The sequence below is a fragment of the Chiloscyllium plagiosum genome, chromosome 41 (assembly GCF_004010195.1).
Source record: "Chiloscyllium plagiosum isolate BGI_BamShark_2017 chromosome 41, ASM401019v2, whole genome shotgun sequence".
NCBI classification, from domain to species: domain Eukaryota; kingdom Metazoa; phylum Chordata; class Chondrichthyes; order Orectolobiformes; family Hemiscylliidae; genus Chiloscyllium; species Chiloscyllium plagiosum.
Genome location: NC_057750.1, coordinates 17,868,339 through 17,891,656, shown reverse-complemented (window position 1 = coordinate 17,891,656; position 23,318 = coordinate 17,868,339). Strand labels below are relative to the sequence as shown.

Sequence of the window (23,318 nt, the reverse complement as noted above, 5' to 3'; positions counted from 1 at the left end):
TCAACCTGGGATTGGATTTGTCCAATAGTAACATCAGTTGGGATTATAAACCATTTTGTCAGAAGAATTTTCCATTTAAAAGACAGGTGCCATCAGGAAAATGTTCGTTATTTTAAATCAGAGGAAATTTCTTTTGGTGCCGTTGGTGATGGTAGAGATTGGCATTTCAATAGGGATAGTCATAGTTGGATCATACATTTTACTAGTTAAACCCAGTGTGTGACTGAAGAATTTACCAACGCTAAATCAGATCTGACATCTCTTTAATACAACAGCATTCTGTCTCAAGACTTACAATGGCAACATACAATATAAATGTATCTCTGCTTACAATGAAAAAAGTCATTTCGCTTCACAGGGGTGTTCTTAAACAAACAAATTCTGCAATAGGACGTTGGGGAAACCTGGTCATGGAAGCATTTTAAAGAAAAAAATTAGAGGGATTTGGGGAGAGAGTTCCTGGGTTTAGGGCCCAGGCAGCTGCAGGTCAATGAATTAAGCTCCAGAATAGAGTGAGAGGATCTGGTCAGAAAGGCCATAAACAGGAGACACTGCTTAAACGATAAGAGGTCTTCCTTTCAAAGGAGGATTGAAGAGATTATTTTCCCTCAGTGGATGAAGACGATGTGGAACTCTCTTGCCCAGAGTGTGATGGAGGCAGTACCATTTATCGTTTCGAGCCCAGAGGTAGAGATCCTCCCTAATGAAGGAGAGAACTGGTACTGGGCCAGGCAGAAAAATGGATGCGAGGCCACTACCAGCCTTGATCTCATCAAACAGCATAGCATGCACAAGAGGCTGAATGGCCAACTCTGAGCCCCTAACTCATCTGCTCATAATTCTAGAATGAACTGATGTGCAAGTTCCTGAATGACTCTGTGTACATTCTGAACAGTTCTCCTCAGGCTGGTCAAGGACAGTGAACAGAAGTAGAGGACCTCGAACCAAGCGGGCAAAGATTAATCTAAAATATAAAGGTGCCAAGAGAAAATAGCAAAATCATTTTTAAACATTTCCTCCAGGTTCTTCGCTGCTGTTAGTGCTTGCATTCCCCTTTGTCGCTCTCTCCCTTGGTCCCTTTAACTTGCTTCACTTTTTTCTTTCTCTCTCCACATCTGAGCTGTTAATGAAATGAAACCAAAATGAGGACCCGTCATTAATTAAATGAAGAGAAGGGCACGTAAACGGGCATTGGACTTACATATCGATAGTAATGGAACAGTGTAGATTAGATGGGCATCGGATTAATTTTGCAGGTCGGTGCAACATCGAGGGCCGAAGAGCCTGTACTGTAATGTCCTATGTTCTATGCTTTATAACAGAAGGGTGCCCACTCCATCAAGACAAATCACAAACACAACTATCATTTGGCCCCTGGTCCCTGCTGAACTGAGCACAGCTAATTTATCGTTTAATAAAACAGTTTATTTCACAGTCAGTGGAAAGACTCAGGCAATCACTTTCCAACATTTGGTTTCTTTTCAGAAAATCTCTGCAGATTTTAACTCCAGATTACCTGTTTCTTGGAACTTTAGTTTTTTTTAATTAATTCATGGGATGAGGGTGTCACTGGCCAGCCCAGCATTTATTGCCCTGTCCCTAATTGCCCAGAGGGCAGTTAAGAGTCAACCACATTGCTGTCAGTCTGGAGTCACATGGAGGCCAGACCACATAAAGATGGCAGTTTCCTTCCCTAAAGGCATTAGTAAACCACATGGGTTTTTCCAACAATTGATTCATGGTCATCATTAGAGTTTTAACACCAGGCTTTTTTCACATCGAGCATAGTGGGATTTGAACCTGGGTCCCTGGATTAAGGTCCCAGTGATAACACCACCAGATCATCTCTCCACCAGTTCAACTTGCACTGTACGTTTTGGTCAGACAAAATAAAACTAAAGTGAATATTGATATGACAATGATAATATATCAATGTCTGTACTACTCAAACGTAAACTATTTCATGGTTCAGAATATTAATGAGGTGAATGAAGGGACTGAGGGTATTGCAACTAAATTTCACAGATTCGCAGTATTATTGTGATGCAGATGGAGGCCATTTGGCCCATCATGCATGCATCAGCTCTATCATTTAGAGTCAATCTCCTGCCTTTTCCCCCATCCTGCACACTATTACTGTCCGAAAACCATCCAGTGGCCCTCTTGAATGCCTCGATTGAACCTGCCTCCACCACATTTCCAAACAGTGTCTTCCATACTCTAACTACTCTCTGTGTGAAAATGTATTTTCTCACATTAACCCTGCTTTGTTTGCACATCACTTTACAAATCTATGCCCTTGCACTCGTTTCTTTTATAAACGGACACAGCTTCACTCTATCCAGCCTGCTCATGGTTTGAAAGCTTCAATCAAATCTCCTCTCAGCCTTCTTGCCTCCAAAGGGAACAGTCCCAATTTCTTCAATCTATCCCTTTAATTTGACCATCACAAGGTCTCACATTGGACAATGTAAAAGGTAAAGATCCTTGAGCTATGCCAGCGCAACTATAGCTACTGGCCATGTGAGACTGCCTGCTCTCTCTCTCTCTCACTCACATACACACACACACTTTCAGTTCAATGCCCTTTCTGAAAGAAGGCACCTCCAACAATGCAGCACTCCTTCGTTCCTGCACTGCAGTGTCAGCCTCAGATTTGTTGGATGTATAACATGCAGAAACTGGTCACAAAGAGGACAAGGATTATTCGACACTTGCCTTTCCTTCACCTTCACTGTCAGAAGAGCTGCTACTGGAGCTGGAGCTGGGTGAGTGGCCATCTCCTCCCTGTTGTTAAAGAAAGTCAGGACAGAGTTACTCTGAGGACCCACTGCAGCCATTTCCAATGACCCGAATAGTTATTAGATTTATTAAAATGTTCCTCCATGTAGCAGGTAACTGACGAGCTACTCTCTCTAACTTGACTGTCACTTCACAGTAGCACCCTGCTCAATCTTCCTGACTTTGAAGTCATGAGCTGAGTGACTGCTCCCTGTTTCCCAGCAGGTTGGGGTTGTTGGGGGATAATCAATCATCTATCGCTCATGTTTCTAGCTTTTGGACTATTGTTGGGTGGGAGTGGGCGATTTATTCTGTTGGCAATCCAGCCCCCACTGTCTTAACACTGGTCTGGAACATGCAGTCAAAGGGTCCTACATTTACTTCTGGCTTTTTGATCTTTACCTTAGCTCAGCCAGACAGATAGTGTGAATGTTAGTCATCTCAAGGCCTCCAATTACAACTGAAGTGGGAGATGCTCAACCAGAGTTTCAGCTTCTAACCATTTCGGTTAAGGGGCGTGGAGATATCTCGGGGTCAGCAGTGCTGCCTCCCACAGTCAAAGAGTTAGCAAATATTCAAGACCTGGACACTCACTAGAACCACAAGAAACCAAAACCCGTGTCCGCACTTTCAGGAAGGGGAGAACATGGAACAGGAATTAGCAAACATTTCCCAAGGCAACAAGAGATTCCATACAGAATATTCTCCTTGTGCACAATAGAGACAATTCAACACACTTCATTTGGTTAGTGTCACTACCTCCAAGCCAGAAAGTTCAGGTTCAAATCCCACCTGCCCCAGAGGTGTGTCATAACATAACCGAGCAAGTTGATTAAAATAATCACACTCTCCTATTTAAAGCAAAGGTATTAGTTTTGTTAAGAAATGCAGAATGAGGCAAGACCACAGGTCAGTGAGTGAGAATGTGCTTTGCAAATCACAACAGAATCTGCGTTTGTATGAGCATCCTTGTGTCTGTCTGAATCTCTACTCTGTCATTCAGATTGACATTGCCTTCTTGGAGAAGGGACAAGCTCCATATGAATGTCAGCCATTTCCCAAGAAAAGTGGATTATTTAACTTATGTCCCAGAAACGAATGATCTTTACAAAGTGGAATGGGGGACCTGAAGGTAATAAAAGACTATTTCAGAAAACCACGGAGTGTGAGGTTCAGACAGTTTCCCATCCACCACAAAAAGTAACACCACATTCCCCTGCAGAAAGGAACACCATTTGGGAATAATATCAGCTCGAAGCTTTCAGAGTCACCTCCTTCAGACTTCAGTATCTGCTTTTTCCTTTGGTTAATTTCTCTTTATTGGGTCCCCCACTAAGGGGAAGAATGTCAGAGTTTGAGAACTGTCGTCATTGTCATTAAGGGAGCTGTGCAATCAGAATGAAATAGTTTGTGTGTGTGTGTCTGTGCATGCATGTGTGTGTGTGTGTGTGTGTCTGTGCATGTGTGTGTGTGTGCATGTGTGTGTGTGCATGTGTGTGTCTGTGTGTGTGTGCATGTGTGTGTGTCTGTGTCTGTGCATATCTGTCTGTATGTGTGTGTGTCTGTGTGTGTCAGTGTCTGTGTCTGTATGTGTTCGTGTATGTCTGTGTCTGTGTGTGTCTGTGTCTATCTGTGTGTGCGTGTGTGTGTCTGTGTCTGTGTCTGTCTGTGTGTGTATCTGTGTGTGTGTGTGTGTGCGCGTGTCTGTGTGTGTGTACATACTGGAGTCAGATCATGACCCCACAGCCAGGATAAATAATGCCTTCACTTTAACAATCCAAAGATTGGGCTGGAAGATCTTTAAAATACAAAATAGCAAATACCAACAAACGGGGGCCAATTCTCAAATTCAAAAACACAAGCTGACAATAGAAGTTCAGAGCTGATGAATGTGTGCCTGGAGAGATAGTGCAGGAGGAAGGGCTTTAGATTCTTGAGGTATTGGAGCCGTTTCCGACTGAGGCAGAACCTGAACAATTTGGACAGCCTAATTTGGCCAACATTCACACAGTGAGGCCTACTAGTGCTGTTGGGGTGGAGGTGAATTATACTCACAGGGGATGGAATTGTGACAAGGAGTTCAGAAGGGAGAGCAGCTGAAACGGGATTAGGAGTTAAAACGTCAGTGAGTCTGAAAGGCAGAGGAAATCTAAGGGAGAAGGAGTTTAGCAATGCAATATTTTAATGCAAATAACCCAAGGAATGAAACAGATATGAAAGGCACAGATAGACCCATAAGAGTATGGTACCGTAGCTATGACTGGGACATGGCAGGATCGGCTGTACACCATTCCTGGTTACTGGCATTCAGATGAGAGTGGGGAAATTCTGAATATTTTCAGAATATTGATCAGGAATCAATTATAATAATGAGGGGCAGGATGATATTTAGATTAGATTACCTACAGAATGGAAACAGGCCCTTCGGCCTGTAAATAATGAGAATAGCCTCAAACTACAGGGGAATATCGATGGACTGGTCAGGTAGGCAGAGCAGTGGCAAACAGAATTCCACCCAGAAAGTGTGAGGTAGTGCACCTGGAAGGGCTAACTAGGCCAGGTATTACACAGTGACTGAGAGAATACTGGGAAGTGCTGAAGGTCAGAGTAACCTTGCTGTACATATCTATAGATCCCTATGGTACCGGGGCAGGTAAATAAGGTAATTCTGAAAGGATGTGGGGTACTTGCCTTTATTAGCCGAGGACAGAATACAAGAGCTGGGAGTTTATGCTGGAACTGTATAAAATGGTGGTTAGGTCAAGGATGTGAGTCACCGGACAGGGTGTAGAGGGGATTTACCTGGATTGCTGCCTGGGCAGGAGTGTCTCAGTGGAGATTAGATAGACTGTGGCAAAGATAGAGAGAACATCTGATGGAGGTGCAAAAGATTATGAGGTGCAGAGATAACGGTGGACAGTAAGACACCTTTTCTATAAGTTTTATTGGTCAGAGCATTGAGTATAGGAGTTGAGTGGTCATGCTGCGGCTGTACAGGACATTGGTTGGCCGCTTTTGGAATACTGTGTGCAATTCTGGTCTCCTTCCTATCAGAAGGATCTTGTGAAACTTGAAAGGGTTCAGAAAAGATTTACAAGGATGTTGCCAGGGTTGGAGGATTTGAGCTATAGGGAGAGGCTGAACAGGCTGGGACTGTTTTCCCTGGAGTGTATAGAGATTTATAAAATCATGAGGGACATGGACAGGGTAAATAGACAAAGTCTCTTCCCTGGGGTGGGGGAGTCCAGAACTAGAGGGCATAGGTTTAAGGTGAGAGGGGAAAGATATAAAAGGGACCTAAGGGGCAACTTTTTTACGCAGAGGGTGGTGCGTGTTTGGAATGAGCTGCCAGAGGAAGTGGTGGAGGCTGCTACAATTACAGCATCTAAATGGATATATGAATAGATCAGATTCTCTACAGTGTGGAGACAGGCCATTCGGCCCAACAAGTCCACACCAACCCTCTAAAGAATAACCCACCCCTCCCTACATTTACTCCTGACTAATGCACCCAACACTAGGCAATTCAGCTTGGCCAATTCACTTAACCTGCACGTCTTTGGACTGTGAGAGGAAACCGGAGTAAACCCATGCAGACACGGGGAGAATGTGCAAACTCCACACAGACAGTCACTTGAGGCTGGGATTGAACCCAGATCCCTGGTGATGTGAGGCAGCAGTGCTAACCACTGAGCCACCGTGTAAAGTCTTGGAGGAAGACAGGCAAAGCGCTAGCAAATGGGACTAAATATACGTTAAGATAACTGGTCGGCATGGATGGGTTGGACCGAAGGATCTGTTTCCATGCTGTCTCTAGAAGCCAATATCCAGGGGGTTCAGGTCAGAAGGAGAAGGTTAAGGGAAGAGTTGAGACATTTTTTTCACCTGGAGGATGATAGGAGTCTGGGACTCACTGCCTGAAAGGGTGGTCCAGTCAGAAACTCAGGTACACACATCAGCAGTATTTATTCACTTGCTTAGTATAGCCCTGAGAACTACAGGCCTTCGAAAATAGAATTAATATAATGAGACCGTTGGCGAATGGTGCAGGAATGATGGTTTGAATGGCCTCCTTCTGTGCTAAAAATGTCTATGAGTCTGTTTCCCTAGCCTCTCACTGAACACGTGGACGCTGGGTGAAGGTCAGTCTGGGCTCAGATGGTCAGATCTGAATAATGTGTTGTCATTCACATGTAAAGCCACAGGGAAATCTGGGCACTGGAGCAGAGGATAAGTGTGTGGCTCCCTTGCTCAGGTAGCCTTTTGTGTTTGTGAGGGTGGGGGGGTGAGAGAGCACAGGCAGCTTATATCAAAACAGAGCTTTCTTTACCTTCTTATCTCTTTTGCTGGTCTTTTCTTTGGCATCACAATGGGAAGGATCGTTCTCAGTGATATCACTGGGTGTTCCATTGGTACTCTCCTTGGCATCACTGGGATTTTCTTTGGTGCCACTGGTCACTTTGCCCTCACTGGCATTTCCTTCTCCATTCTCTTTGGCATCATTGTTTACTTTGGCATCCCCAATATTCTCTTTGGTTTCACTGGCAATGTTTTTGTGTTTGGCGGTGGGGTGCTCCATCATGTCATAGCCTTTAGCACAATCTGGTTCCAATGAAGGACAATACTTTAGAATTGAACTGAATTGCACAGGCTTTGACTCAGCGATGTACAGTTGAGCCTCTATACTTTGTGAAGAAATAGTTTGACAATAATGGCACCCAGATGTGGGACTCCAGTAACATTACCCACAATAAAACAGATGAAACTATCAATCTTGCCCCTCCCCAGGCTTACCACACTGACACTGCGCTAGGCAGTACAGACCATATTAGCCTACTCCCTAGCCTGGTTCCCTTTAAGTCAGTCAGATGGTTGTGCTGTTAAGTAAACACTGAGTGAGGCCATTGTGTTTTCTTTGCATGTTTGAGATTGTAGACAGACCTGGCTTGCAGCTCGATTATTTAAAAAGGAATTGTAGTTGCAACTTGTACAAATTGGCAGCAAGAATTTCCTTTATTGAAATAGTAATGACATTTCAAAAATACTTAACTGGGTCCGAGACAGTGGTGAAATGATCGTACCCCCAGACCAGTAATCCAGAACATAGTGTGGCAGTGAATTCACTCCAGACATTGGTTCAAATCCCATTGTAACTGGTGAAATTCACAGTAGTATTTTATTCCAAATTTACTCATCTGATTCGCTAATATTCTTCAAGGGAATTAACCACCCATACCTAGTCTGGCCCACGTGTGACTCCAGACCCACAGCCGTGGTTGACTTTTAAACTCTCATTGTGTGGAGTTTGCGTGTTCTCCCCGTGTCTGCGTGGTTTTCCCGGGTGCTCCGGATTCCTCCCACAGTCCACAGATGCGCAGGTCAGGGTGGATTGGCCATGCCACATTGCCCATAGTGTCCAGGGATGTGCAGGCTAAGTGCATTATGGGAAATGACAGGGTACAAGGTTAGGATGGGGGTGGGGGTGGGATGCTCTTCAGACAGTTGGTGTGGACCTGATGGGCAAAATGACCTGCTCCCATGCTGTAGAGATTCTATGAAAAGGTGTGCGGAGTTAATCAGTTGTCAAACTGCTACTACTGGTGTATTTGTGTCACACGGAGTATTGTGGTTCAAGAAGTGATGGCGAACTATCACTTTCTACCTTCTTGAGGGTAATTATGGATGAAAAATAAATACTGCCCTCACATCCAAATAAAACTTTTCCCTGAACCTTCTCTGTTTGTCTCCTCTCACCATTTTATAGTCATATATAGTAAAATGTAATGTACAGTTTTGCTCTCATTTTAATGTCAGTCTGACCCTTTAAGGTGAGACGATGTCCCAGTGGTATTATCGCTGAACTGTTAATCCAGAGACCAAGGTAATATTCTGGTGACCTGGGTTCTAATCCCACCATGGCAGATAATGAAATTTGAATTCAGTAAAAGTCTGGAACTACAAGTCTAATGGTGGCCACGAATCCATTGTTTCTTGTCAGAAAAGCCCATCTGGTTCATTAATGCCCTTTAGGGAAGGAGGCTACCATCCTGGTCTGGCCTACATCTGACTTCAATGTTGTTGACTCTTACCTGCCCTCTGGGTAATAAATGCTGCCTGGCCAGTGATGCCTTCATCCCGTGAATGAATTTTTAAAAAATTCTGCCTCAACAAATGTGAGTATCTAGAAGTAAAATGAGACATGTGAACCGGAGCACCCGGGGGAAACCCACGCAGACACGGGGAGAACACGCAAACTCCACACAGTGAGAGTTTAAAAGTCAACCACGGCTGTGGGTCTGGAGTCACACGTGGGCCAGACTAGGTAAGGGTGGTTAATTCCCTTGAAGAATATTTGCAAACCAGATGATTAAATTTGGAATAAAATACTACTGTTAATTTCACCAGCTGCACTAGCATTTGAACTCAAAATCTGGATTTAAATCACTGCCACACTACGTTCTGGATTACTGGTCTACATTCTGGATTACTGGACTACGTTCTGGATTACTGGACTACGTTCTGGATTACTGGTCTACGTTCTGGATTACTGGACTACGTTCTGGATTACTGGACTACGTTCTGGATTATTGGTCTATGTTCTGGATTACTGGTCTATATTCTGGATTACTGGTCTATATTCTGGATTACTGGACTACGTTCTGGATTATTGGTCTACGTTCTGGATTACTGGTCTACGTTCTGGATTACTAGACTACGTTCTGGATTACTGGTCTACGTTCTGGATTACTGGTCTACGTTCTGGATTACTGGACTACGTTCTGGATTACTGGACTACGTTCTGGATTGCTGGTCTACGTTCTGGATTACTGGTCTACGTTCTGGATTACTGGACTACGTTCTGGATTACTGGTCTATGTTCTGGATTACTGGTCTACATTCTGGATTACTGGTCTACGTTCTGGATTACTGGTCTGGCAATACAATCATTTCGCCCTTGCCTTCCTTTTCACAAATCTAGGGCCCAGTAAAATACTTTTGAAGTGTAGTTACTATTTCAATAAAGGAAATTCTGCTGCCAATTTGTACAAGTTTCATAAAAAGTAGATACAGTGATGATCAGATAACATTTTAGTGTCATGGTCTGAGGGATAAATAGAGGTTAAGCTACCAGGGAGAACTTTAGCTGCTCTTTAAATAATGTTTCATGCCTCACTGGGCAGATGTGGAATCACGGGTCCTCAATACAGGAGAAGCAACCTAGACTTGGTGCTCAAATGCTATGGGATCCACAGTGAGCTGGTAAGGTGGAGACACAACTGGCTCTGTCACAGAAAACAGAGAGTAGGGGTGGAAGGATGTTTTACTGACTGGAGCTCTGTGACCAGTGGTTTTCTGCAGGGATCTGTGCTGGGACCCCTTTGTCATAGATAAATGATTTGAAAGAGAGTATAAGTGGCCTGTAAATTTGCAGATGACGCAAAGATTAGGGGAATTGCAGACAATGAGAAGAATATAGATAGGATATATGCAGGCAGAAGTGGGTACTGCAGATGCTGGAGATTAGAGTCAAGATTAGAGTGGTGCTGGAAAAGCACAACAGGTCAGGCAGCATCCGAGGAGCAGGAAAATTGGCGTTTTGGGCAAAGGCCCTTCATCAAGAAATATATATATAGGTTGGAGACTTGGACAGAGAAATGGCAGATGAAATTTAATCCAGACAAGTGCGAGGTGATACATTTTTGAAGATCAGGAGGAGCATATACAGTAAATAGCAGAACCGTTAGTAGCATCAACACACAGTGGGATCTAGGCACGCAGGTCTGCAGTTCCCTGAAAGTGGCAAGCAGGTAAGGCAGTCAAGGCGGCATATGGCACGCTTGCCTTCATTGGTCAGAGTGTAAAAATTGGCAGGTTATGTTGCAAATTTTAATTAGGCCATATTTGAAATATTGTGTACAGTTCTGGTCACCACACCCCTAGAAGGATGTGGAAGCTTTACACAGGGAATATGAACAGTTTACCAGGATGGTGCCCAGCTTGGAGGGTGCCCGGTTTGGAGGGTGCCTGGTTTGGAGGGTGCTCGGCTTAGAGGGTGCCTGGTTTGGAGGAGAGATTGGACAAACTTAGTTTGCTTTCTCTTGACCATTGAATAATGAGGGGTGGCCCCTGAAAGAAGTTTACAAAACTACACAAGGAATGGATAGAATGGAGAGTCAAAGTCTTTTTCCCAAAGAAGAAAATTACTAGGGGACATAGGCTTAAGACAAAAAGGGGAAAGTTGAAAGGAGATGTGAAAGGCATGTCTTTATACACAGAGAATGGTAAGTGCCTGGAATGCGCTTCCAGAGACAATAGCAACACTGAAGAGGTATTTTGAAGATACATGAATAAACAGGAATAGAGGACGATGAACCGTGTATAAGCAAAAGGTTTTGTATTATGAAAGGCATATGTCAGTCCAGTCTTGGTGGGCCGAAGGGCCTGTTCCTGTGCTGTGCTATACTGTTGTTTGTCTTGTTCTGGGGTAGTACACAAGGTGAGGACACTCTCTCTGAGCTGTGAATGATACTTTAGACATGATACTTGTAAACATTGATGTTCAGATGGTGGAACAGAGTAAGCTTGCAGGGTCAGTAAGACATTAGAAGAAAAATGGACATCTTTATCTTGAGGACTGGAGTGTGCACATAAGGAGGTCTTGCTGAAATTACACTGGTCATCAGTGAGACCAAATTTAAAGTACTATGTCCACTCTGGTCTCCATACTCAGTGAAGGATATGCTTGGATGGCAGTACAGTGAAGGTTCACTTGATTGGCCTCTGGGATGAGAGGCTGAGACAATTTGGGTTTCTATTACATAAGAATGTAAGAATTAGGAGCAGGAGTAGGTCATCTGGCACCACCAAGCCTGCTCTTCATGACTGATCTTTTTGTGGCTTCACCTCCAATTACCCGCCTGCTCCCCATAACTTTTAATTTCTTTACTGTTCAAAAATCTATCTTTGCCTTAAGAACATTCAACAAGGAAGCTGCGACTGTTTCACTGGGCAGGGAATTCCACAGACTCATAACCCTTCGGGGGAAGAAGTCCCAAATCTGCTCCCCTTATTTTGAGGCCATGCCCCCTACTCTGAATTTCACCCATGAGTGGAAACAACCTCCCTGTTTTTCTGTTATCTATTCCCTTTCATAATTTTATGTTTCTACAAGATCCACCACTTTCTTCTGAATTCCAATGAGCATATTCCCAGTCTGCTCAATCTCTCCTCATAAGCCAACCCTCTCAACTCTGGAATCAACCTGGTGAACCTCCTCTGCACCCCTTCCACATCCTTTCTCAGGTAAGGAGACCAAAACTGTTCACACTACTCCAGTTGGGGTGGCATGCTGGCTCAGTGGTTAGCACTGCTGCCTCACAATGCCAGAAACCCAGGTTTGATTCCAGCCTCAAGTGACTGTCTGTGTGGAGTTTGCACATTCTCCCCGGGTCTACATGGGTTTCCTCCGGGTGCTCCGGTTTCCTCCCACAATCCAAAGATGTGCAGGTTAGGTGAATTGGCCATGCTAAATTGCCCGTAGTGTTAGGTGCATTAGTCAGGGGTAAATGTGGGGAATGGGTCTGGTTGGGTTACTCTTCAGTGGGCCGAAGAGCCTGTTCCATAGTGTAGGGAATCTAATCTAATCTTACCAACACCCTATACAGCTGCAGCATAATCTCCCTACTTTTAAACTCCACTTGAAGCATGCACAGTTTGAAGGGGTTGGAGTGGGTTGATACTGAAGTAGGTTTCCCCCCCAACCAGCTCATTCCACACACACACACATATACACACACACATACACACACGGTCTACGTGAAAAAGTTGCCCCTTAGGTCCCTTTTATGTCTTTCCCACTCACCTTAAATCTACGCCCTCTAGCTCTGGACTCCCCTAACCTGGGAAAAAGGCTTTGGCTATTCATCCTATCCATGTCCCTCATGGTTTTATAAACCTCTATGAAGGTTACCCCTCAAACTCTGACACTCCTGGGAAATTAGCCCAAGCTCTGCTCATTGGAGTTTAAGGGAATGAGAGGAGACCTTATTGAAACATGTAAGATTCTTCAGGGCACTTAACAGAGTAGATATGGAGAGCTTGTTACCCATTATGAAAAAGTCTAGGACCAGAGGGTATAACTACAAAATAAGAGAAAGACAAAGAGTAATTCTTTTCTCTCTGAGGTTAGTGAATCTGTGGAATGACAGAGAGCTGTCAAGGCTGAGTTTTATACATATTCAAGGCTGAGATAGTCAGATTTTCTTTTAATCAGCAAGGGAATCAAGGGATAGAGGGAATAAAGCAGGAAAGAGGAATTGAGGATGAGCAGATGGTCACATTTAACAGCAGAGCAGAGTTGAGGGGCCGAACTGCCTACGTCTGCTCATGGTCTAAATCACTAAACTCTTTACTCATTCCATTCCTCAAACTTGCAGCTTTCTTTCAGCCAGTTTGGACATTTTAAACGAATCAATTCATTCAGTTAGCTGGTGTTGACAAGATACGTGAGCAAACATTGAATCAGATTTCAAACCAGTAAGGGAACATTTTTCAGCCAAGATGGATGCCCAGGGTGTATCGGATTATTAGTCAGGCTTATCTGATATTATCTTTTAACCAACATTCCTCCCCTTATAATCTGTGGGGCATCTTGCCAGTGTTGACACACAACAGAAATTAAACCTCAGACCTTCTGGATATGTCTGGGTTTATCTTTGTTCTAAAGGAAGAGCAAAAAGTCATCAAAACCTAAAATAAATATACAAACTGGGCTGTCAAAATGCTCCAAACAAGTAGCCCTTGATTTTACAAAACACAAAGCTGCATTTGTCAAACAGCCATTGTCAAAACACTCCAATAGATACAATCTGGGAATTTGTATATCCTACTGCCCAAAGTGGTCTGACCACAATCCAAGGCTTTTCTAACAAAAGGCCGGAAGCAAAATAATGCTTTACAATACAAATCAGGAATGAATTTACTGCAGACACATCCTTGTAACTACCAAAACGCACTGGGTCCCTGGTCAATAGTATTCAAACATCAGTACAACCCCCACTGTGTTGGTTCAAAGCTCCACTGCCACTTGAAACACAGCACCTCCTTCACAAGCAGCAAGTCCCTTTAATAGAGCCATTCTCCAACATGTTGCCAGGATAAAGACAGACTAGATGATTGCAGCAGCCATCAGAAGCTGAGCCTGCTGCTGAATTCCACGGTCAATACAATATTACCCATTATCTTTGGAAAGTGGGGATCTCATTCTCCCAATCCAGACAGACTGGAGCCAATTTCACCACACTGATGGAGTAAAATTGTGGAATGATAGGCCATTCAGCCCTCTGCACTTGTGTTAGCTTTGGTGGAGGATCAATCCCGCTTCCCTGCTCTCTTCCCATGACCCTACTGCTTTCTGCTTCATGTATTTATTGGATTTTCGTTTGAAAGGCCACAGGATGCTCCCACTGTTCTTTCAGGGACAGTGTTCCAGATTACAACAGCCAGAATGTAACGTGGGAAACTGTGAAGGGCGGCATGGTGGCTCAGCAGTTAGCACTGCTGCCTCACAGCGCCAGAGACCCGGGTTCAATTCCCGCCTTGGGCAACTGTTTGGTTGGAGTTTGCACGTTCTCCCTGTGTCTGTGTGGGTTTCCTCCGGGTGCCCCGGTTTCCTCCCACAGTCCAAAGATGTGCAGGTTAGGTGAATTGGCTATGCTAAATTGCCCATAGTGTTAGGTCCATTAGTCAAAGGGGAATGGGTCTGGGTGGGTTGCTCTTCGGAGGGTCATTGTGGACTTGTTGGGCCAAAGGGCCTATTTCCACACTGTAGGGAATCTAATCTTATCCACTTTGGGAGTTACAGTAACATAGAAACTAGAAGCAGGCAGTGGTCCATAAAGTCTACTCTGCCATTCAAGAAAATCCTGGCTTGATTCCCTCTCTCAAACACCATACTCTGTCCAGACCCCTTGAAACTTTTAGCGTGTAGAAACTTGTTTCTTTCTAATTAGAATAGAGAAAAACCTGCATAGAAAATAATTTTCTTCACTTCTTATTCATTTGTCAATTACCCGATTGGTCATAGAAACAGGAAATGCTCGAGATCCGTGACAGGTTGGCAGGCAGAGCAGGTTAGGACTATCGTGTTTCTCTTTCCACAGAGGCTGCCTACCTAGCTGAAAACTTCCAGCCCTTACTGTTCTTAATTCAGATTTCTAGCATCTGCGGTGTTTTGTTTCTGTATTAGATCACAGCGTTTGGCTCACTGACTCTGAGAGCTGTTCCTCCTTCCTTACCTCCTTCACAAACCTACTAATGATTCCTTCTGCTTTCACATCTGAGATATTAAAGTATTAAGGGGCGGCACGGTGGCTCAGTGGTTAGTACTGTTGCCACATAGCACCAGGGTCCCCACTTTGATTCCACCCTCAGGCAACTGTCCGTGTGGAGTTTGCACATTCTCCCTGTGTCTGCGTGGGTTTCTTCCGGGTGCTCCGGTTTCCTCCCACATTCCAAAGATGTGCAGGTAAAGTGAATGGGCCATGCTAAATTGTCCATAGTTGTTAGGTGCATTAGTCAGGGTGGGTTACTCTTCAGAGGGTCGGTATGGACTTGTTGGGGTGAAGGACCTGTTTCTACACTGTAGGGAATCTAATCTGAACCTTTAATCTATTTCTGGAATATTCTCTTCATCGTTTCTCCATGTAGAACAAATGAGCAGGTACCTCAGAAAGGGCAATGACAGATCTTTAAAGATCTCAAGGTAGACCCAACTTCACAGAGAGTCTCTGATTTCCCTCTCCAGCTCCTTTCGGGATAGGCCCGATAGGGAGGGCTGCACAGCCCATGAAGTTTATGAAGAGAGCCTTCAGATTTTCTAATTTCATTCATTAGGTTGGGGAACACTGACCAGGCCAGCACTTATTGTCTTTCTCCAGAGGGCGGCTAAGAGGCAACTGCATTCACATGGGTCTGAAGTCACATGTAGGCCAGACCAGATAAAGATGGCAGATTTCCTTCCCTAAAAAAGGTCATCGGTGAACTTGATGGTTTTTCTTTAAATGACAATTGACAGTGGCTGCACAGTCACCATTTATTCCAGATGTTTTATTTTAACCAATACCCACAGTGCAGCAAGAGGCCATTCGGCCCATCGAATCTGCACTGATCCTCCAAACAGCATCACGTCCATCCCCGCAATGCTACACGGAGTTTCTACTGTGCTAACCCACCCAGCCTGCAGAGCCCTGGATACTACGAGGCCATGAAGCCACCTCACCTGCACGTATTCAGATATGGGAAGAAACGAGAGGACCCAGCAGAAACCCATAGAGAACGTGTGAACTATACACACACACACATACACACACACACGGCTAGAATTGCACCTAGCTCCCTGCCACTATGCTACCGTGCCACCCATTTCCCCAGAACATTAACCAGAAGGTTCTGGATAACATTACTGTCATACCAGTGCTTAGATGTAAGGTCTGACTGCCATGAGACACACGCACCAGTAGCAGGCCAGTACTCCGGACAGACCCACCTAGGCATGAGGCTGAGTCTTACTCTCACCCCCGAATCCATGGAGTATTTACCTTGTTAAGAACGTGGCTGAGGGGGCACTTTCCTGTCAATGGCCCCTCTCAGTTACTTACCCTTCACAGCAACTCGCTGCTCCTTGACCTGGCGGACTTCTGACCTCCCGCTGATGATGACAGTGGACTCTCCAAGGTCAAAATTTCTAATTTAGCCTCCAGGAATTGGCTCAGGACCCAGACACAGTCCCAGCTCCAATTTTCTCAACTCCCAAGATGATGTTCAGCCTTGTTATCATTTACAGCTCAGTTACTTACTAAGTAAGCAGAAGCTGGTTGCTTTTCAGGGCATCTTAAAGGAACAATATGATAGATGTAGGAAGATGCAGGGAGGACAGTCCAAACAGCTAGTTGTACTTGTGCCTAAGGTTAGAGTTAAAAATCATGCATTCCCCATATCAGCGTCACTGAACCAAAAGGCTCTGTACTCACCCCGGTCTCCACATTTCAAGATATGTCAAAACTGGGGTGCTGGATAGGCACAGCCGGCCAGGCAGCATCCGAGCAGCAGGAGAGTCAACGTTTTGAGCATAAGCTCTACTTCAGGAATGTTTCCCTGGTCTCCACATTTCAACATAATCCTACCTGTTGTTTCAGTGCAATAATAAGGAATACATCTCTGTCAGAGGGTCAGCACTGAAGGAGCGCAGTTCTGTTAAGAGGGTCAGTGCTGAGGGAGTGCTGCACTGTCAGAGGGTCAGTGCTGAGGCAGTGCGGCTCTGTTGGAGGGTCAGTGCTGAGGGAGCGCTGCACCATCGGAGGTCAGTATTTTGGGTGTGCGGCTCCATCAGACGCCAGTACTGAGGGAGTGCAGCTCTGTCGGAGGTTCAGTATTTTGGGAGTGTGGCACAGTCAGAGGGCCAGTACTGAGGGAGTGCTGCGCCATTGGAGGGTCAGTGCTGAGGGAGTGCCGCTCTGTCGGAGGGTCAGTGCTGAGAGAGTGGCGCTCTGTCGGAGGGTCAGTGCTGAGAGAGTGGCGCTGTCGGAGGGTCAGTGCTGAGGGAGTGCCGCACTGTCGGAGGGTCAGTGCTGAGTGAGTGCCGCTCTGTCGGAGGGTCAGTGCTGAGGGAGTGCCGCTCTGTCGGAGGGTCAGTGATGAGGGAGTGCCGCTCTGTTGGAGGGTCAGTGCTGAGGGAGTGCCGCTCTGTCGGAGGGTCAGTGCTGAGGGAGTGCCGCTCTGTCGGAGGATCACTGCTGAGGGAGTGCCGCTCTGTCGGAGGGTCAGTGCTGATGGGGTGCTGTTGGTGATGCTGTCTGTCCTCTCAAGTTGACCTCAAAGATTCCTGATGTCAACACAACTGAAATCATAACACTTTTCAAAAGCATTAGGTAGGGGTTTGTACTAAATTTTCTAAAGTTAAAGGAATTTGAAGTTTCTTTGCTCCACTTCCTTGCTTTAATCATTTCCCTCTGAAATCTCCACAGAGAAGACAGGGAGCAATGGGTTTTGTTGTCTGTGACTGTGCTGATCCCAGTCCAGGGTGTAACTGTGATCCTGATAAATGAGAAAAATCAGTTTCCATCCACTCGAATTAGATCAGGAATAATAAAGGCAGGTTGTCCTGGAAATATTCATCTCCCAGTCTGGCAGATTGTTATCACATTATATTCCCAGCAGATTGCTCATTCAATTTTAACCCTCATTACCCAGTCCCACATCACCTCCACCAAAGTACAGCTGCAAAGCTCCTTGCTGTCTCAGTAATTATTGCTAACTGGCCGAAGTATCAGGATTTGCTCATTCTGCAGAGTTGAAACACCATAGGGGCCAGTGTAAAACTTGAGCTCCCAGCACTGAGGATAATTCAGCAGATACTGAGTTACCTCCTCGGTGAAAACGTTCCGTTTTAGCTTTCGGAGCAAAGTCACAACTCCAATTCAATGAAAATTGACAGCACAACCTCACAAATTTGCACTAAATTATTGCAATTTACACCCACATTTCCTCTGAGTTGATGCAACTTAAACCCAGCCATGTCTTACACTATTGTAACATACATCCAACCATGCAATAAGTTGTACTTTTTACCCACCACATTCAAATATTGCAATTTAAGCTGAAATTAAAAATCCACACCTCTGTTGTTATACTGCTTGCTCCTTACCTAAAGCCATGCTGCGTAATGAAGCCAGAGCTATGGATGCTGAGTTTTTTTTATAGAGACTCTGGTGGAATTGTTTATAGCTGCACAAAATGTGCCATTTCCAACTGGTTTTCCTGGCCAGACAAAACATTCCACTGCTGTCTGGGGATGCAATATCTATTTAACTACTGTAAGGAAGTTGGTAAAATGTTTCATTCACTCAGTTACTACTTTTGGTTGTTATTATTTGGACTTGATTCCTGGCCCAGGGCTGCTGTCTCTCTCTAGCAGGTTTGAAGTGATTTATATCAACAAAGGTAATTTTAAAAATATCAACCTCTTACAGAACAGGACTGCCAGCATCATCAGAGAGAGACAGACAGAGCTGCCCAGAGCTGCAAACTGGTCACTTTAATCTGCAGATGCCCATTTCAGGCAGGCCACTGGGGAAAGATGGCTTACCCCCGTATCTTAGTCATAGAAATTTTCTAACACAGAAAGAGATGCTTTGGCTCATTGGTGTCAACACTGCTCATCTATTCTAATCCCATGTTCGAGCCTGTAGCCTTACATGCTATAGAGTTTCAAATTCTCATCTAAACAGCTTTCAAATATCTGGTGGTTCCCACGTCCAGCATGCTTATAATCAGCGAGTTCTACATTCTCACCATCCTGGGTGAAAGTAAATGTCCTCAAATCATCTCCTGCTCTTTAGTAACCAGGGACGCAGTTCTTATGTAATCTCTCAAGGGGAAACATTTCTCTCTATCTACTCCTCACACCCCCTAAGAATTTGCATGTATTTCTTTCTAAAATCTAGTTTTAATCACTCGAAGAAACCAGTCAGAAAATAATCCGATGTCAGAGAAATCCACTCCACAAATACCCTTTCTGAGGGCCTACATGTTAAGCAGAGTTACAGAATGATTTGCATTTTAGGTTAGATTACCTGCAGTGTGGAAACAGGCCCTTCAGCCCAACAAGTCCACACCGACCCTCCAAAGAGTAACCCACCCAGACTCATCTCCCTCTGACTAATGCACCTAACACTACGGGCAATTTTGCACGGCCAATTTACCTGACCTGCACATCTTTGGACTGTGGGAGGAAACTGAAACACCCAGAGGAAACCCACGCAGACACGGGGAGAATGTGCAAACTCCACAGTCGCCCAAGGCTGGAATCGAACCTGGGACCTTGGTGCTGTGAATCAGTGCAGGAAACAGTGCTAACCACTGAGCCACCTATTATTTCACTCAATTTCCAACCTCAAGATTGGGATCATGTGACACAGTGGTAGTGTCCCTGATTCAAGTCCCATGGGTTCCAGAGGTGTGTCATTACTTTGCTGAACAAGTTGATCAGAAAATAGGTACAAACTCAAGATACCTTAAAGAGCAGAGCATTCACTGATATAGCAAATGGCAGCTGAGGTGGTTCTGTAACAACCAGATTAAGTCCAATGGAAACCTTTAGATCCACCCGAACAGACAGGAATTGAGGTCATTATCTCATTTGAAGGATGATGTTTCTCTCATTACAGCGTAGCACCAATTCTTCGTGGAGGTGTTCTCATTTTGTGTCTCTCTGAAATCGAATGTGAGCCCTCAATCTTCTGACTGTAAATGTTACCAACCAGTGACACCAACCAAATAAATAGCTCTTTTTCCACCATTCCTCACATCACTGTAGGATCCTTTAAGTGTCTCATCCAAGTGGCCACACTCAAGTTTGGGTGATTATTGGCAGGATATTCAATATCCACTTCAGGCATTTTCGCTCAGGAGGTCACTAGATTGCCAGAATGATAAAAAAAAGCCCTTTTCAGAAACAATGATAACCGTGAAACACAGAAACTAGTATAGTAATAGAGAATGAGAGTCAAAGCCAAAGCCTGTGCTCATAACCAATTAAACTATCCAGAGCAGCTTAAAGAGGATTGTGCACTGGGAGCAGGTACTTGCAGTTATACAGCAAGTGAATGTGACCAGACATAGTAAAGAATGGCACTGCACTGAACAGTGGAATCCAGGGTTTCTGGATGCTGCATCCAAAGAGTTGGCAGGATGGACAACTGCAGGTAACCTGGCCCTCCACACTATCGCTCAAAAGGCAGGGGTCACAGATAGCTGTGAAGGTCAAAGCTGGGGTCAAGCTTCAATGCAGTGGTGCAAGGAGGTCAACAGCCTTTCACAACTAGTCAAGGTCATGAATGTATTGCTTAATATCATAGCCTACAACTACACTAACCAGGCTCATAAGTTGCTCTATTCACTCCACTCCCATCAGACATCTATCAATCTCTTATCAAATGGATTCAGACCTGTCAGTCACACACTCCTCCACATCCTCAGGATAATGCAAGCCTCACACCCCATCTTACACATACTGGGAGCGACTTGGTGGTTGTGGTTTGGGAACTGGGGGTGGGGGTGTCAGAAGTGACTCCAGACTAACCAAGCAGGCCATCCAAGTGCTGGTCAGCTGCATTTACACTTATGAACTCAACAGCAATGCAGGCCAATAGTGCGGCCTGCACTGCAGTCTTTGACATCTACTCCTGTGAGATAACACAGTAAAAGCTATCTGTCTGCAACACAACCTTTGGCATACAGATCAGTTCTAGAACTCAAAAGATTCCAGTAAATGGGAAAGCAGTTGCACAAACTGATCAAAATCATGGATCTTCCTGCAGTCAGTGAATGGATGGAGCTGTCATGTCTCACACAGAAGAGTATTCAGTGATCTCAGTGAGCAAGCCAACCCAAGTGCAGGATGGAGTGCAGTCTCCAGAGAAGGGCAGACACCTACCCAGCTTCTTGGTCATCAATTGGTGCAAAATACAAGGAAGCAACAGCAGGAAACTAGGCACATGATGGAGTGCACTTCTTCTTTGAAACTAGTACTAGTGAACCATTCTCTTTTTACCAAGGACCTAGGTTCCAATATAGTCCACACTAATTAGGATTAGAATCCCGACAGTGTGGAAACAGGTCCTTCAGCCCAAGTCCACACTGAGCCTCCAAACAGTAACCCAGCCAGACGTTTACCCCGACTAATAACCTACACTATTGCCAATTTAGCACGGCAAATTCACTTGACCTGTGCATCTTTGGACCGTGGGAGGAAACCGGAGCACCCAGAGGAAACCCACGCAGACATGGGGAGAACGTGCAAACACCACAGTCGCCCGAGGCTGGAATCAAACCCATTTCCCTGGTGCTGTGAGGCAGCAGTGCTAGCCACCGTGCCATCCCATGCCTCAGTACATCTGTACTGAACTCTCTTTGCTGCTTTAATGCACCTCCTATAGTTTGTAGGGCCCTACATTGTGCGGTGTCTTGACTGAGATCTGATAAAGGTTTTCTATTGACTTGGCTTTAACAGGTTAGAGAAAGAGATTTGAAGGAAACATTCAAGAGGGACTGAGAATTAATACAAATAAAGAGATGCGGTAAAAATAAATTCACCTGGTTGAGGACTACCCAATTTGGGTCAATCTGTGAATCACCCTCAGGATCCAGAATGACAGTCTGATAGGCTCGGAAATTAGTAAGAGTGACCTCTGCACTCTCAGGACAGACATCAAACTGGTCAAAGACAGCATCATTATCAAAGTCATTTTCACAAGCATCACCAATCCTGTTATCTAGGTAAAGGACAAGTCACATGTAAGAATGAAACAATGGCACTGACCTCATCTGACCCAGCTACCTGGAATCAACTCCCCCTCCTGCCCCAAAAATTCATGCCTTCCACAAACGTCCACATCATCACTGAACCTCAACTCCACCTCTCAATTACACCCTCATCCTCAAACTCCAGCACCTTATGAAACATCCACTTCATGGTGAGAAAGTTGGTTTGAGACACTATCATCGCAATAGAAGCAGGAGTAGGCCATTTGGCCCGTCGAGCTTGCTCTGTCATTCATTAAGATCATGGCTGATCTATCCATCATCTCAGCTCCTCCTACCTGCATTATCCCCATAACCTTTAATTTCCCTACCATGCAAAAACCCATCCAACTGTGTCTTGAATATATTTAATGAGGCTGCCTCTACTGTTTCCCTGGGCAGAGAATTCCATAGATTTACTACTCGCTGGGGAAAACGGTTCCTCCTCATCTCTGTCCTAAATCTACTCCCCCTAAGGGGTGGCACAGTGGTTAGCCCAGGTTCAATTCCAGCCTTGGGCAACTGTCTGTGTGAGGTTTGCACATTCTCCCCGTGTCTCTGCATGGGTTTCCTCCGGGTGCTCCGGTTTTCTCCCACAGTCCAAAGGTGTGCGGGTCAGGTGAATTGGCTATGCTAAATTGCCTGTAGTGTTAGGTGCATTAGGCAGAGGGAAATGGGTCTGCGTGGCTTACTCTCCAGGGGTCGGTGTGGACTTGTTGGACCGAAGGGCCTATTTCCACACTGTAAGGAATCTAATCTGGAGGCCATGTCCCCTAGTTCTGGTTTCACCAGCAGAAACAATTTATCTGTCTATATCTTATCTATCCCTTTCATAATTTTATACGTTTCTATATGATCCCCTCTCATCCATCTAAATCCTAGAATGGGATGAAGGTTTCACATTAGGTGACTTTAAGAGTCTTATTGAATCTCAATCAAGGTCTCAATGAGTACAAACCTATAGCACAGGGCGTCCCATCTTTGATGCTGAACAGCCAGCTCAGGCCATGGGATGGGTGATACTGATGATAACTGCAGACGGGGGAATGTGAGGGTTCAATGAGACTGGTGCAGTTGATGGAGCTCAAGCTTGTTACTACAGGGGATCCTGGGAGGGTGTGTGCATGTGTGTGGGGGGGGGGGGGGGGGGGGGCTTGGTTTGGCTCAGGTTATGATGT

At 45.0% G+C, this 23,318-nt stretch overlaps 1 protein-coding gene across 5 annotated transcripts; it reads right to left on the bottom strand.

The window, feature by feature from the left end:
- Positions 1–376: 376 nt before the first annotated feature.
- Positions 377–22,123, bottom strand: LOC122542902 (serrate RNA effector molecule homolog). Of its 5 annotated transcripts, XM_043681040.1 has the most exons (5): positions 21,934–22,123; positions 19,853–20,254; positions 7,112–7,383; positions 2,719–2,790; positions 377–1,120 (listed from the first exon to the last, which is right to left on the bottom strand). In XM_043681040.1, the coding sequence occupies exons 3-5, from the start codon at positions 7,361–7,363 to the stop codon at positions 1,037–1,039; spliced, it is 408 nt and encodes a 135-aa protein (XP_043536975.1). In that variant the 5' UTR covers positions 7,364–7,383; positions 19,853–20,254; positions 21,934–22,123; the 3' UTR covers positions 377–1,036. The 5 variants fall into 5 exon arrangements, with proteins under 5 accessions (XP_043536975.1, XP_043536973.1, XP_043536972.1 ...); XM_043681038.1 differs by lacking the exons at positions 19,853–20,254; positions 21,934–22,123 and adding an exon at positions 18,485–18,739 and having other exon boundaries at positions 2,719–2,787; XM_043681037.1 differs by lacking the exons at positions 19,853–20,254; positions 21,934–22,123 and adding an exon at positions 18,485–18,735.
- Positions 22,124–23,318: the final 1,195 nt, after the last annotated feature.